We start from the raw sequence: 16,590 nt of genomic DNA, 5'->3' as shown, positions 1-16,590 counted from the left end.
TATTACATGTGAATTTTTTATTTAAAATGTGATTATTAGTTCTAATACTAGACTTAGAGTGTGCATGGTGTGAGGGTGTTGAGGATGTTTGTATCCTGGGTAAATGATCTTTACTAAGGCATAGACTTTTAGCTAGAATATGGCAAAGAGCCTCATACTGGAGCTAACACATAAGTAAGGAGTTGCCACGACTCTCAGGAGAAAATGAAGGAATACATGAATGAATGGATACATGAGAATTTGAAGTTGCTGTGGGCATGAAACACCTTGGAGCAGAGGGACGTTGGGTGTTGAGAGCAGGATACACACCACAGAAATCTTGAGAGTGAGAACATCACAATTTTAATGAGAAAAGTAAAGAACTTCACAATGACAAAGGTGAGAAAAGTTGCTCATCTCACAGCAGAATCTTGTTACTGTGACTTATAAGAAGAGAACAAGTGGAGTAAGAAGTGTGAGGTGTCTATTTAATTCTGATTGCTAATATTAAATGCATTTTTTTCCAAAGTTCAGAAGAAGAGCGGTGATGGGAACAAGGTCAGAGAAGACAGGGGAAGTGAGGGAAAGAAGTGTACATTGTCATATTCTGTAGAGTGAGGGTTCAAAATATTATCCATCTCTGTTGTAGAATCTTCCAGAATTCTGGTTTTTACTTTCTTCACATCACACTCTGAATCCACCACTGAGTAGCAGCTGCCATCTGTCTTGATTAGTCTGTTGATCCCTCCCTCTTCTAAGCAATTCTCTTAACACAGATCTTTTCACATGCAGGAAAGGAAGTCTCAAGAAAACCCCACAGAGGGCCCCACCCCTCCACCCTCACCCCACACCTTGCAGAACATAGACTTTCAGTTTCTAATTTGTTGTCAAGTACAAAAAAGGGGTTCACTGCCCAGGCTTGTGTGTATGTGCGTTTATAATTGTTGGGAGAGATGTGGAGGCTAATGGGAGGAAAGGAAGCATAAAATATTTTTTTTTTCTCCACAGATACTCAAATAGTATCTTTTTCAGCCATCAAAAATATTTCTTTCAAATTTCATGTTTTTAACAGTGAGTTTTATTTTGCTGGTATATGCCATTTACATATAAAAAGTAGAATAACCACAAGAAAAACAGATAAAAGTAAGATCTCTTTACACTGTACAGTTGGAGGTACAGAAAAGATGAAAGAACTTATAACATTTCCATTAAATATTATCTAAGTTCTAAGTAAGCCACCAGTAAGGTATCTATAAAAACACTGCAAGTTTCTGTAAGGTCACTGTCCAAAGCAAAGGTAAATGTCCTAGCTGTTCTCTAATTTGGCATATTTAGTTAATGCAGGCTAACTGAATTATATCCAAAGAAAATATAAGCTACATTGCTGTAAAAACTATGTGAATTAGAATAACAAAAAAAGGTTACCAGACTGTTTTTCTATATTATCTACATCCGACTGTCCCTTCTCTAATGCTATCACCCTTCCATTGGCATCAAGACTTCAAAAACTTATAGCACTATGAACTTCAGATATGCATTAAAAAGTTATAGTTAACTTCCTTATCCATTTATATTTAAGCTATGTAGAGGACATGACCAAGTCCAAACTGTATTTGTACAGGAGCTCTTTGGCAGGAAAATCAAGAAGAGAAGTTTTAAAAGTTCTCATTTAGAAGATACAGGTGATTTTCAAGTCCTGGCCTTTAAAGAGGTTTCCCAAAAGCCAAACTGGTTCATATACCTTGAGAACTCAAGACATCACAGCATTTGGGAGGTGGACCATCATCATGTACACTTTACCACTTGCTGAACTGTCTTGCTTCCCCTGCTTCAATTGACCTGGAACAGAGAGTACAGAAGGAATAAGTAAAGGGTCACAATAGCCGGTGCCTGACATAACACAGGAGGGAATGATGATACACAGTGACGCCTAGAGAGGTGTCAGGCCAGCCTCCTAAGGAAACCTCATTCACCTGTGTTGAGGAAAGTCAAGCACACAATTCCCAGACAGACCCCATCCAGCTAGGTGGTTTCTTGTTACACCGTTACACCTCACAACCCAAGGGACAGGATCACAACAGACCTGACTGCTGGGTTTGTCTGCTGTTCTCCACCTTCATGAGTCACTGAGAAAGTTGCAAAGGGTTATCACAAGTAGGGTTGCTGCCACTGCTTCCGCCACCAGCTCCTCCTACCTGTGCCCAGTCTGCAACAGTCTGCTCTTGCCCCAAGAACTCAATTTGTGGTGAGAGGCATGTTCCCACATCCTGTAGAAGAGGGGCCTGATCTCCCCTCCAGACACACAGCACAGCTAACTGGAATCCATCACAGCCCATTTGCAATGAAATGGGGATTCTGTCAGACAGAGAGTTCTTATGATTAGATTTATGACTGGGGTTTAACATTCTTTAAGAAGCTAAGGAAATATTTCCCCAACTATCATCTGTGTGATCCATCATAGTGAAACTCAAGTAAATTAAGCCCATCAGCCAGGGTGTTTAATCCATTAAGGAAATAATGTATGGAAAGAAATGGACCAGGCATTAGGGAGATATTTCTTAGTGTTTCTCTTTGCAGGTGATGGGGTGCAGAGTGGGGGGGGGTGCTATTTTTGAGGAAGAAAGTAAAACTAGGTCCCTGCTTTTACATCCCGTTGGAGACATTGAGTGTACACGTAAAGTCCATACATTGTGGGTTTTTTTTTTTCTTTTAAAGATTTATTTATACAAGCACTGGGTACAGTCAGAAGCGCGGGAGGGTGAGAGAATTCAGCAGAGCCAGGGTAGGCAGACTGACGAAGTACACTGCTGAGGGGGAGCAGCGGGCGGCAGGAGATGTCTGTGCGCCATGTGGGACCCTCGCCCAGTGGCCGGGGATCAAACCGGCGCTGCAGAGGCTGCAGGTATCTTCGCAACCCAGCACTCAACCACTGCACCACCAGGGAAGGTCCATACACTGTGGTTTCTTAAATGCCTAAATATTTAGACATTGTTAATGGAGATGAAAAAAGGTTTACTTTGGCTTCCTTAGCTATCGTGGAGCTGGCTATATACCATCTTATAAAGGCTTTTGTCGCAGCAAATACTGTATTTTCAGCCAACCTCCTTTAACTCTCCCTTTACAACTGAAGGCAATTAGAGTAGCTTTATTAATTTCTAAAAATATAAGGTTTTTGAAATTTATTTTCAAATTAGAACAATTTCCTTCTCTGTTTGTTCATATGAAGTCTCTTTAGAGAGAAAAAAGACAACCTACTGTTTATGTATATACACACCAGCACACATGTTTGCATGTGTGTATTGGGAATGAGTGGGGGGCTCAGTTGTGGGCAATATGTCTGTTATTTAACCTAAGCGATATAAACCGTGCGGTGGAATACCATTGTTCTAGTTAAGTGTGTTTAGTATCATTCAGTTCCATTCACCAGCCTGCTTCCCACCTGAAAGATAACAAATTTATTTGAGTAACAGATAAACATTGTGTCTCACTGTCTTTTTGTGTGTTTTTTGTTTTCTGTCTTTTTGTTATATCTTCTGGTCAATCTTTGGTTGCATGGCTGCTAAATATAAGAATCTGAGATGTAACCCAACAAGCTGGATTCTCCCTGCTGCCCTCCCCTGCCTGCTCCCTCCTCCACTTGCCCTGGCTGTGGTCTCTAAAGCCCTGGGCAAAACCCAGGCAGGCTTTCTGGAGGATTTTCCCTTTACATACCTACCTCCTCGTAGCATCCTGTATCTTCTGATGCAGCTACACCAGGGGTCCTGTTCTGGCCAGTGACAGTGAAGCCAGGAATGAATTTTCTTATTTGAGAAGAACCAGCAATTCACACCAAATAAATCATGGGTAATGACATGTCACTTCAAAATAAAAGAATTATAAAAAGAAACCTATACACAGTAAAACAGCTTCACAGCACTGTGCTGTGAATGACAAAAGGGGGGGGGGAGTGGGAGAGAGCATGAAGGCAATCTGGGTAAGCTATTATTATTTACTCCCTCATGATTAAAAGCGTTGATGCAATAAAGTAAGACCATCTTTTCCATGGGCACTATCTAGAGAACAGCATTCATAAGAATGATTCATTCTCCTCTTACTTTAATTGCAAGAGTGACACAAACACATTTCAGAAAGTGAAATTAGGCTTTAGAGTAATTTTATTTTTTTTAAAGGTTTATTTATTTATACAAGAGCTGGGGTACAAGCCAGAGGCTCAGGACAGTGAGAGAATTCACCAGAGACTGATCGGGGAACAGAACAGGCAGACAGACCAAAAACACTGCTGAGGGGAGCAGCTGCTGAGACAGGAGAGGCCTGCTGTGCCATGTGGGTAGCTCCCTGGCCTGCCGGGGTTCACTGCAGAGGCTGCGGACAGCTTCACAGCACTGCACTTAACCCGCTGAGCCACCGGGGAGGCCCTACAGAGTTATTTTAAATTCAGTAGCTACCCACTATCCATGGATAGTCTGTTTCTTTTTCACTTTACAAAATCAAACTTTACAAAGGTGAGACTATCAACAGCATGGTACCTTAAAAACAATCTCTAGTTATGGCCTTTTTTGTATCATCTAGTTAATGTACAGTATTTATTGGTTAAGAGCATATTCTATTCAAAAAGATGAAAAGCAGATTCTCTGGAAAGGTGTTTTCAATATATCAGACACAATAGGATTAACTCCCAGTGGTGTTCCTTAACATCAGCAGAATTCTTTGTTGTCCTGTGCATTGTGGGATATGTAGCATAATCCTGCTGTCATATATACACACACACACACAAGTATGTATAAATACATATATGTATATATGTACACACATATGTATATATAATCTGTTTTTATTTATTTATTTTATTTTTTATTTTCATTTTTTTTTTATTTTTTATAGAGGCATGTTTTTATTTATTTATTTATTTGTTTGTTTGTTTTGTTTATACATGCACTGGGTACAGTCAGAAGCGCGGGAGGGTGAGAGAATTCACCAGAGCCAGAGCGGGGAGCAGAGCAGGCAGAAGGACCGAAGTACACTGCTGAGGGGAGCAGCGGGCGGCAGGAGAGGTCTGCGCGCCATGTGGGACCCTCCTCCGGTGGCCGGGGAGCAGCCGGGGATCGAACCGGCGCGGCAGAGGCCGCGGGCAGCTTCGCAACCCAGCGCTCGGCCGCTGCGCCACCGGGGAGGCCCTATAATCTGTTTTTAAAAAGATCTGGAAAATACTGTGCACTCATATGGACCATTGACAAAAGATAAAGGCAGAATTATTACTATTGCAAATATTAACCACTGAGATTTACATAGGTACCAACCAACCAAAATGGTTGCTGAACTAGTTAGCTGTATTGTTTGTGTCAACTGAATATCGGGTAGAAAAATGATGCAGAGCAAGGATTCTCGTTTGTGCCAAAACTGGGGTCAGGGAGAATATGTGTATGTGAATGTGTCTGCTTATTTTTATATATTTGAATATGCATGGTTTAGAATTATACAAAATAAACTGATAACAGCTGTTGTCTCTTCTGAGGAAGTGACTAAGTTCACCGTGTACTTTATTATTTCAAGCAGCTCAGTTTTGAAAGTATAAGGGAACTATTAATTATCCCAGAACAAGAGGCATAAATACATACTAGACTGGTGAGTTAATATACGATCACCCTTGAACTGGGGCACTAATGTTAGAAGTTTCAAAGCTTGGAGCAGTTTCCCTAATTCTATCATTCAGTGATATGTTGCTCCTACCCTTCTTGTTTGTTTGTGTGTTTGTTTTCAAAAGGGCTCTAGAAAATGGAGTGGATATTCAATCTGTAATGAAATCAGGATGAAGACTGTCAAGAAATTTTTTGTATCGTTTTTGCTTTATTTCATCATTAAAGAAGAAATATAGTTATTAAGGTAAAGGCAGAATCTGGGTGTGGAGAATTTTATCTAATAAACATCTTTATAATTGTACTAAAAAATCTCAAGAACCTCTGAAGCTAAGCTCTCTGTAGAGTTCAAGTTATTGATTTGCCAGACATGTTTGTAAAACTCAGATGCTACTGTTTCTTCAAAGTTTCTTACTTATTCTTGCCTTGTCTTTGAACATTCAGTGAAAGTTTCGGCATGAGTAAACCAAATTCAAACACAATTAACTCTGAGATGTTATCTGGTAGTGTATGTGTTCCAACCACCTTGATATAAAATTAAGACAAATCATTAGAAACGATACTACATGGACTAGGGAATTAGAAGAGATGATGATGGCAGGTAATCACCAGATGTTTATCACATGCAATTCTTTATCAGTGAACTCTACATACATTAGACCAATGAATCCTTAATTAAAAAATACCTTGTGAGAAATAAGTATGAGTAGTGTTCTCATTTTATAGATGAAGAAAAAAATTGAATCTTAGAGAGGTTAAGCAACTGCTAGATCACATAGCTAGTAAGTGGCAAAGTCAAGGTCAAGCCCAAGTCAGTGTTCCCTGTCCTGTTAGTCCTGACCTGTGCTACCTCTACAGCTCTATGACTGTCTGTTCCATTTCCAAGTCAAACACGTCTCTATTTTCTGAAGTAAAACCAGGACATGGAGTTTGACTGTGGGTGAGTGTTGTCATGGTTTTCTCCCTTAAAATCCAACATGTAAAGTGTGGGTAATGAAATAAGATGTCTCTTAAATCTTTTGGCTTCTGTTCCCTCCCCAGTGCAGTGAGAAAGGTAAACCAGATGATGTCGAAGACTTCAGGGGCTTTATGAAAACAGAACACTTCCCTTCGTTACAGGAATTTTTTTTTTTTGAGTACCTTACAAATGCTAATTGTTGGCTTTTCCTAATGGTTCTGTGCACAGGATTATTATTCCCTTGATAGTGGTGTTTAAACTAAGGCCCAGGGGACGTGTGTACGTACGTAACCTAAATCAGATCACTACTGGAGTCTTGTTTCCAACTCTGTGTTCTATCCACTCAGCTATGCAGACTCTTGTTATAAACCTTGGAAACATTATAGATTTAGAATACAAATTACAAATATAAGTCTCAAACATCAGAGATCTTCCATGGAGACCTACTTCTACATGGGAAGCAAATTTTTGTCTCAACTGTTTCGTTCTGCTTCTTGTGTTGAGCTTTGAGTCCTCTGTAGCTATGCTCTCCACGGAGGCCTAAGAGAGGACACCTCTTTTTCTATTCTCTCCCCAACACCCAAGCTGTCCTCACCATCATCCCACCTTTTGAGGCTACTTGAGGATTTGAGGAAATCACGGGGATAAAAATGGGGTCAAAGAAGGCAAGCTGAAAAACAGCATGTTTTCCATAACTCAGATATAGTGTCATAAATTAGAGGAGCAAAATTCAAGCTAGAAAATGCATCTCTTATCTGGTTTTCTCCTTCTGCCTAAATTCTTTACTACCATCCTACAAATATATATGTCCTATAGTTTGGTAAAGAATAAACTCTGGTTAAGGACATCATTTCTTTTCAAAACCCCTCTTCAGAGTATTCAGCTCAGAGTTAACTCTTTTACATTCCCCAAATGTAAATTAAAACCCTGAGAGTGCTAGGCACTGGTCCAGGAATTGTGGGGATACCAAGAGGAATGAGGCTTAGGAGCCCAAGACAGACCTGAGCCTATTCCCTATGCTCACAGTTCCTGGCCCACAGGCCTTGAACATGCTACTTAATGTTTCTGGTAATAACAATGTCCACATACTGAACCCATGCTGTGGGCCAGGCATGCGCTTTATAAATTCCATTGCTAACACACATGACAATTATGATGGCTAAGATTTATCACCCCATTTTATAGATTATACTACTGAGGTCTTTAATTAGTAAACTAGGGTTCAAACCAAATTCCCATACACTTTCTATGATGTCCTCTTGCAGTTTCAACCTCACTTTCCTGTCCTGTGAAATGGAGTTAGATAATTCCTTTCTCTGAAATGATGAAATGGGGTCATAGAGAAAACGTGTGGTTCACAATCAAGCACATGTATTTATACAATAAAAGCCCATTCCTGTTATTATAAAAGAAAATAACATAAGGGCATGTAGAAGCGCCTAAAGTGCTACATGAAGTAAGAGGAAGGAGCAAATCTTCCTAACTGGACAGTAGTTTTGTGGTATTGAAGCAGATCTTGAAAAGTGGAGTATGTGTGGGTGTGTGGCAATAGTAGATGGGGATGAGAAGTAAGGAAACATTTTCTAGATGAATTTTAAAGTACAAAAATAGGGGCCTCCCCTGGTGGCGCAGGCGGTTGAGCGCAGCGCTGTGAAGCTGTCCACACCCTCTGCAGCTTCTGTTCGATCCCCGCCAGCTGGCGAGGGTCCCACATGGCACAGCAGACCTCTCCTGTCTTGCCCGCTGCTCCCCTCAGCAGTGTACTTCAGTCTGCCTGTTTTGTTCCCCGTTCTATCTCTGGTGAATCCTCTCCCCTTCCTGCACATCTGGCCTGTACCCTGGTTCTTGTATAAATAAATAAATAAAATCTTAAAAAAAAAAAAACCCTGTCTTAAAAATAAATAAATGAAGTACAAAAATGAAATTTGTCATGGCCCCACATGTTTTCAGTAATTTTTTTCAAAGCTTCAGATATTAAAGCTTCAAATATTGCTAAAGGAACTAGAAAATTTAAACTCCTTGCTTTTGAGAGAAAGAACAATCACATCATGAATTCTTCAACATTAAATTGGATTGTAGTCACAGAGAGAGGGGCTGCCTGCCATCCTAACTAATACCCTACTCTAACTAATACCTAACTAACTAATACCCTACTCTAACTAATACCTAAATAACTAATACCCTACTCTAACTAATACCCAACTCTGCAGCAGGACTTGAGATGAAATGATAAATGTCATTATAGAAGAGACAAGACTAGCAAAACCAAAAGACTGCTTCCCAGACAGTCCATGTTCCTTCCTTATCCAATCTCCTTTGTGCCCCAGACAGTATCCCTTGGAACTAGTTTTGAAAGTGAACATACTCTGCCTGCTAGTCTGCTTCCAGTTGAATCATCAGCACTAAATATTTAAAAAGAAATAGGAAAACTCATTTTATTACTTGGGTATGAAATGAATTTTTCTGCCACAGGTTCCTATAGCAAATAGACCTTAAATGTGGATGGGAAAAAGAACACTCCTATAAACCACCAAGATGCTAAACATGGCCGTGCTGTATAAAGCTTACAACCTAAATTTACAGGAGAACTTACTTTCATTTTTTAAGTACAGTTCCTGTGTAAGAATCTTGATTGTAAAATATAGAAGTCCTTTTTTAGTCACTTTCATGTTTTTCAGGTAAAATAAAACCAAGTTCAGAATAAATCAAGGAGCTAGAGAAGCAGGAAAGGGATGAGTGATTACTTACACAAAAGTAACAAAAGTCTGCAAGTCAGTCAAGGTAACCAAAAAACAAAAACGACAAAAAAAAAAAAAAAAAAAAAAAAAACAACCAAAATAATGCACCACAAGAGCGCTTCCCCTTCAAAGAAACTCTCACAACTTATTTTGCCATAGAGGAAGATAAATGTTACAATATCTCTCTAACCAATCAGCATCACTGCAGGCCTCAAACCAGGAAGCCCTTTAATGTGTTGTATTTTAAACTGTGCAAGTAACTTCTGACTCTCAGCCAGTTTTTGTTCCCTATGCTTGTAGGATGGGAAAGCAGATGTAAAGTCTCTCATGGCGAAGTTTAACACAGGGGGCAACTTGACGGATGAGGCCTCCTTCAGCAACCGGCCCTTCAAAGTCGCAGGGCAAAACTCACCTTCAGGAGTACAAGCTAAAAAGAACTTATTCAACAACCAAGGAAATGCCAGCCCTCCCACAGGACCTAGCAATGTACCTAGATTTGGGTCCCCAAAACCACCGTTGGGGGTGAAGCCTTCTTCTGACGAAAAACCTGACAAGGAGCCCAAACCACCATTTCCAAAGCCAGCTGGAGTGGGCCAAAGATTTGGGGCTCCAGCAAACTCAGCCACCAGAGACCCTGAGGTGAAAGCAGGATTTCTGAAACCTACAGGCCCCAAGCCCATCAACTTGCCCAAAGAAGATTCCAAACCTGTATTTCCTCGGCCTCTTGGGAATAAGCCTCCGCTGCAAGGGATAAACCAAGACCATGATGTAAGGCCTCTAGGCCAGAAGCCCAGGTCTAATCCTCCAAGCCAGGAAAATGAACAGAATCAAGTGTTTCCAAAGTTGGCTGGGGTTAAAGGCAAGTTTACTGCAGCCACACAAGAACATGAGGCCAAGACCCCAAAACCTGCCTTTGGTCAGAAGCCATCCCAGGGTATAGATGATTCCCATGTGGAGGAGAGCCCCACTAAGAATGCACAGAAAGGACCCCCAGGTTCCTTGGGACCCAAGTTCAAAACTGGCCCTTTAAAACCAGCAAGAGAAGACTCAGAAAATAAAGACCATGGAGGTGAGACCTCAGGTTCTCCTTTTCCTGGAGTAGTTCTGAAATCAACTACAAACAGAGGAGGCCCAGGCCTCCCCAAAAATGTCGAAGAAAAGAAAGAAGACAGGAAGATAGATGCTGCTAAGAACATCTTCCTGAGCAAAGTGAATCAGGAAGAGTTGCCTTCTGGGCCTCCTCCTGCCAAGTTCACTAAGACCCCTTCTAAGCTGACAATAGGAGGGCCCTGGGGCCACAGCCAAGAAAAGGAAAAGGGAGACAAGAGCCCGGCCACCCCTAAGCAGAAGCCATTGCCCCCCCTGTTCACCTTGGGCCCGCCACCACCGAAACCCAACAGACCACCAAATGTTGACCTTTCGAGATTCCGAAAAGCTGCAGCTGGAAATGGTGAGCTATTTTCTTCTTTGCTATTCACTATGCTTTGTTGCACAGCAGAGGGTGTTTGAGCTACTGGGGGACAGTTGTAACAGGAAGGTTCCTATCGCAGGCACTCCTATATATTTGTTGACTTTTCTTTAATATCTTTCCTCCTTTGACATGGGAGGTACAAGAAGGTAGAAGACCTCAATCCTATATAGTCATTCTGGGAGAAAATGTCTTCGTAGGCTGGTTTTGGGGGTCGAAGGAAATACATCTATTCGGTCAATGTGTAGTTTTGCTTAATAATAAACATTTCATAAATGTCCTTAGTTAGGTTTCTTTTCTTTTGAATGAGACTGAGTTGTTAATACCATAAAGTAGAAAGATAAGCAAACCTCTAAGTCAGTGGTTCTCAAACTAGGGCAGTTTTGCTGCCCAGAGGACATGTGGCAATGTCTGAAGACATTTTTGATGGTCACAGATGAAGTGTGCTACTGGCATGTAGTTGGTAGAAAGAAGCAGGGACACTGCTGTAGACCCTGCAGTGCTCAGCCCTGCTTGGTCCAAAATGTCAAAATTACATAAGTTGAAAAGCTCCCCTCCATCTGATTTTAAATGTCCACAAACTTGTCATATATTTCCAGAGCACAATATTCAAGTAAGAGATGAATAGAACTCTTGTCAAATGACACTATCTGTTTTATATTTTAGCTATTTTCCATTTCTCAGTGAAAGTTTCCTGAATTTTCTGATTCATGAAGCAGTACATAATTCTGGGCAAAAGGTTTCGTTCAGGTGTGTGTGTGTGTGTGTGTGTGTGTGTGTGTATGTTTTAACCAGAAGTGTTATCACACTATTATGGCAATGCTGTAATTTGATATTCAATGATTTAATAAAGATTTCTAGCACTGTATAGTGAACAGAGAAGCTCACTGAATATAAAATATATAATATTATAACATGTAATAATGCCTGAAATAATTAGTATTTTAGGCAGATAATGTGTAACTGTTGTGTATTATAAGGGGGGTAAGGATACTGACAAGTGACCACTTCATTATTAGATGTAGTTTTCTAATATACATGGTCTAGTTAAAAACATCATAGGTATAAATATTGGTATTCTCTTTTAGCTCTATAAGAGCATCTTGCTATATGCCATCTTCCTGAGAAAAGGATTTCGTGGCATTGATAAACAGACCACATGATCAAATCTCCTATTAATCTATTATGTAGAGAGCAAGTTTGGAATGAGTCCACCACCATTCTTCTTCCAAAAAGATTCAGTCTTGTTACACTTCGTAATTCCTTACTGTCACCTTCTCCTTTTAAAACTGGTCTGTAACTCAGAACTGTCATTTTTAAAAAGGAACTCAAAGATCCTTTATATTTCCCTTTTGCATACCCGCCCCGCAACATACCTTCCCACTGCTCAGTTGCCCCAAGACATAGTTCAGATTTGAAATCCTCTCCTCAGTGTATTCTACTTCCAATCTCTGATTCCTCAAGATATAATTCCAAATGGATCCTGTTACTCTTAATCCATCTCTTCCCAAAAAATCAAAGCTCAATTCTTCTGAATTAAAACTCACTTCATGGCCTCCCTAGTGGTGCAAAGGGTTAAGCACCGCACTATGAAGCAATCCGCAGCCTCTGTAGCATGAGTTCGATCCCTGGCCGGCCAGGGAGCAACACACATGGCAAAGAAGACCTCTCCTGTCTCGCCTGCTGCTTCCCTCAGCACTGTGTTTCAATCACTCTGCCTGTTCTGCTCCCCATTCTGTCTCTGGTGAATTCTCTCACCCCCCACATCTCTGGCCTGTACCCTAGCTCTTGTATGCATAAATAAATAAATCTTTAAAAAAAAAACTCACTTCAGATTGTTATCAAGATAAAGGAATCTGATTCATAGTTTTAAATCCTGAATAACTTCCTTTTAAAGTATTCACATTTTTAAAGCATTTAATTTTTTAAAAGATTTATTTATTTATGCATAGAAGAACTGGGGTACAGGCCAGAGGTGTGGAGGCTGAGAGGATTCACCAGAGAGAGAGTGGGAAGCAGAACAGGCAGACTGAGAAATACACTGCTGAGGGGAGCAGCGAGCAAGTCAGGAGAGGTCTGCTGTGCCAGGGTTGCTCCCTGGCCGGCCGGGGATTGAAATTGTGCTGCAGGGGCTGCAATAGCTTCGCAGTGCTGTGCTTTACCCCTTGTGCCACCAGGGAGGTCCCTAAAGCATTCAATTTTTAAACTTTTTTTTTTAAGTAGAAATTACATCTGACTCAAAAACAGCAATTATAAAATGATATACAGTGAAAAGCCACCATTAGTCCTTGTCTTCCCAGGCTTTGTTTCACAATAACCATTCTTGTGAATCTCCAGGCCTATCTAAAGTTTTGTTATGTTTGCACAAGTAAATATAATAGCAATCTTGCTAGCTTTATTCAAGAAGTAGAATACTGTATATAATATTCTAGTTGCTTAAAAAAAAGCATTAATCCTATATATCTTTCCATATTTTAACAAGTGATAATTGATTATTTTTTAGAGCTGTGTAATATTCCAATAAATGGAAGACTCATCTAATTGATTTAACAATTTTTGTTGTATACAAACTTTTGCTATTAGATCATATAAAAACAAGAAGGAATCATGCAACAGAAAATAATCCTGTAAATGTAATAAAAAGTATTTGTTTTCTGAACACAGAAAATTTAATTGTCAGGTGTCCTGATCCTACCACTGCTATTTTTCCCAAACCATGCTATAAATACTGTCATTTAGCATTCAATTAAAGAAGGTTAAAACTATACCAGAATTGGGCCTCCCCGGTGGCGCAGCGGTTGAGCGTTGGGTTGCGAAGCTGCCCGCGGCCTCTGCGGCGCTGGTTCGATCCCCGGCTGCTCCCCAGCCACCGGAGGAGGGTCCCACATGGCGCGCAGACCCCTCCTGCCGCCCGCTGCTCCCCTCAGCAGTGTACTTCGGTCCTTCTGCCTGCTCTGCTCCCGGCTCTGGCTCTGGTGAATTCTCTCACCCTCCCGCGCTTCTGACTGTACCCAGTGCATGTATAAACAAAACAAACAAACAAATAAATAAATAAAAACATGCCTCTATTAAAAAAAAAAAAACCTATACCAGAATTACAAAGTATATAGTGCTCAAACTAATGTTTCAGTTAATAACTCTATAGTTTTCCAGAACTCTAAAACAATTTTCTTAGCCTTCTGACCCCTTCTGATTTCTCAAACTCTCTACTTTTAGCATGTTTGTCTAATATATTAGCCATTAAAAATATTTATCATGGGGCCTCCCCGGTGGCGCAGCGGTTGAGTGCTGGGTTGCAAAGCTGCTAGCAGCCTCTGCAGCGCCGGTTTGATCCCCGGCCACCGGCGAGGGTCCCACATAGTGCGCAGACCTCTCCAGCCGCCCACTGCTCCCCTCAGCAGTGTATTTCATCGGTCTGCCTGTTCTGCTCCCCACTCTGGCTCTGGTGAATCCTCCAACCCTCCCACACTCTGACTGTACCCAGTGCTTATATAAATAAATAAATAAATCTTTTAAAAAAAAAGATTAAAAAAAAATTTATCATGTGTTGAGGATTAGTTATATAGCAGATACACTCAGCCCTGTTATTCCTCCCAAGAACCTAATGAAATAGGAAATCTATGCAGAAACTCAAGCCCAGAGGGGTTAGGCTGCTTGCACAAAGCCACAGTGCAATCAAGCAGGGGGAAGCTGATGCTCACTTCTCAGGGATTCCAAAGTCCATGTCCCCTTTCCAGCCCTCCCTGCTGGGCTGCCTCTCTTAAACCATAGGGCATAATGAGATAATAAATCAAGCATAAGTTCAACCCAAAAATCTCCTTCCTCTCCTTTTATGTACTTTGGTTAAAACATGTCATCATCCTCATTATTACAAATAATAAAATAATATATTTATATAATGTATAAAACTGAGACCAGTCTGCTTACCATTATTTATTTAGAGTACAGGGATAATGTAATTCCTGTTAGTTGCTCAAATTTGTCCTCTCATCAAAATCTATTTAATCTAAATTTAGTATTAATACTGTCTGCAGCTTAGCAATTGCTTTAGTGCAAATATAACCTCTGCCAATAGACTTGCACCCAATTGAAGGGAGTTGGGATGCAAAATGTATATATTACACTAGGTCTATGTTGTCGATCTATTCAGTTTATTCAGTCAACCATGAATTTCAGTAAAACATGTTGCTTTTCTGAAAATGCCTTAAAAGCTAATAACTTTTAATTTCCAGAACCATTTAAACTTGTGAAAGCCTAAGTTTAAGTTTTACAAAAAAAAAAAAAAAAAAAATCAGAGAGATCAAAATTTCTCTGAACAAACCTCTTCTCTGGTTCCTGTTGGTTCCCAGAGCAGTGGTGAAAGACTTCCTCTGAAGCAAGCGTGTGTGCTTTCCCAGCAAGCTTGGGCTGTTAAGAGCCCTGGGTGTTGTTTGCACTTAAGAGCTAGTTTTAACTAAAACTTCTGGGAAATATTCAGTCCATTCCTTTTTCTACTTGTCTTCTTAATACAGAGAAACAAAGATGTGTTATTCTACACTCCACTGAAGAACGATCAATTAGGCATCTTGACAACTGAAGGGGTAAAGCCAGGGTCATAGAGGGTGTTAGGCAAAGGCAAATGGGTGCACTGACCCCTCCTTATCTGAGTAAGTGTCACATTAAATAATCAGGCCTACAGCAATTTGCAACCAAAGCAATTTGCAACCAAAAGGTATTTGGATTATTTCACTGATAAGTAACTTATTTCTTGGAAGGGGCAAGATTTTCCTTACAGACCTGAGGCTAATGCATTTCTAGTTTCCTTCACTCTCATTTTGCATGCATTGTTTTACAATTACTTTATTAGATATTTATATATTGAAAGGCATTTCAAATCCATGCGAATTGCTCCTACCCACAACCCAAACGGTAATAGAAAAAGGATTTTGTGCTTTAACACTTTTAAACGGTAATAGAAAAAGGATTTTGTGCTTTAACACTTTTAAGAATTCGAGGGTGAATGGACTCTTTACAGCAGAACTTCTGCAAGCATTGATATGTTTCATGCCCTTAGAATCTGAGAACAAAGTCCCTAAAAAGCAGATCCCAGGACACTCTGAGACATTTCACAAACTGGACAATTTCAGGATGGAAAAGCTTAGAGACAAGACTCTATGGAACACAGAGTGGGACTGGTTGAACAAAATGGTGTTTCAGCTTCAGGTGGCTACATGGCTCTCCATGTGCTGTTGTGCTCTTGTTACAGGGAAGGGGAGAAGTATACCCCTGAACCCCCAAAACTGCTGACTCTAAATAGGTTCTGCCATCTGCTGCATCAAGACAAAACATACTCTAATGCATAAGACCTTTTATAGAAAGGAACATTAATACAATTAGTGTGCAATAAAGAGAAGACAATACAGTTTCCAGTTAAAGCACCTGGAATTACCCATCCCCTCATGGGTAAATACCCAGCCAAACAGGGCATTTTGTGGCAGAGCCTGAAAGTCGGCCACAAGCCTAACGCACATCCTGTTGGAACTGTAGGACAGGGACAGAAATGTCCAGACAAGTCTGGAAGGAAATGGGCAAAATCAAAATTAAGATAAAGCTACCACTGTCAGCCTCTCCATGGGTCTCCTCGCCCACATCTGTTTCATCCTGTCTAAGACCAAGAAGCAAGTGCTGTTTATTCACATGTGCCTCCTCCAGGTCTCCTGGTTGCTCTCTATCCTTCTTCCTTCTCCAGTCTCCTCTCCAGCTTCTTCTCTCCTCTCCACTCAGCTCCACCATCCCTTGGGTGGGGAAGGGAACTTGGAACCTCTCCTTTGACTG

The 16,590-nt window shown here is 40.6% G+C and overlaps 1 protein-coding gene across 2 annotated transcripts in view; it reads left to right on the top strand.

Moving 5' to 3' along the window:
- The window catches only part of FYB1 (FYN binding protein 1), a gene marked incomplete at its 3' end in the record, with an annotated part of 137,085 nt that overhangs the window by 44,032 nt on the left and 76,463 nt on the right, over positions 1-16,590 (top strand). The window contains exon 2 of one of the 2 annotated variants that reach the window (XM_084233608.1): positions 9,609-10,758. In XM_084233608.1, coding sequence (XP_084089734.1) covers positions 9,636-10,758 — 1,123 coding nt within the window. In that variant the 5' untranslated portion in view covers positions 9,609-9,635. Of the gene's footprint in view, positions 1-9,608; positions 10,759-16,590 lie in introns of those variants that run through there. The other variant, XM_084233609.1, reaches the window with a different exon arrangement.

Source organism: Talpa europaea (genome assembly GCF_964194135.1).
Source record: "Talpa europaea genome assembly, chromosome: 5".
NCBI classification, from domain to species: Eukaryota; Metazoa; Chordata; class Mammalia; order Eulipotyphla; family Talpidae; genus Talpa; species Talpa europaea.
Note: the sequence above shows the minus strand (reverse complement) of the source record. Positions and strands in the feature narration are given on the sequence as shown.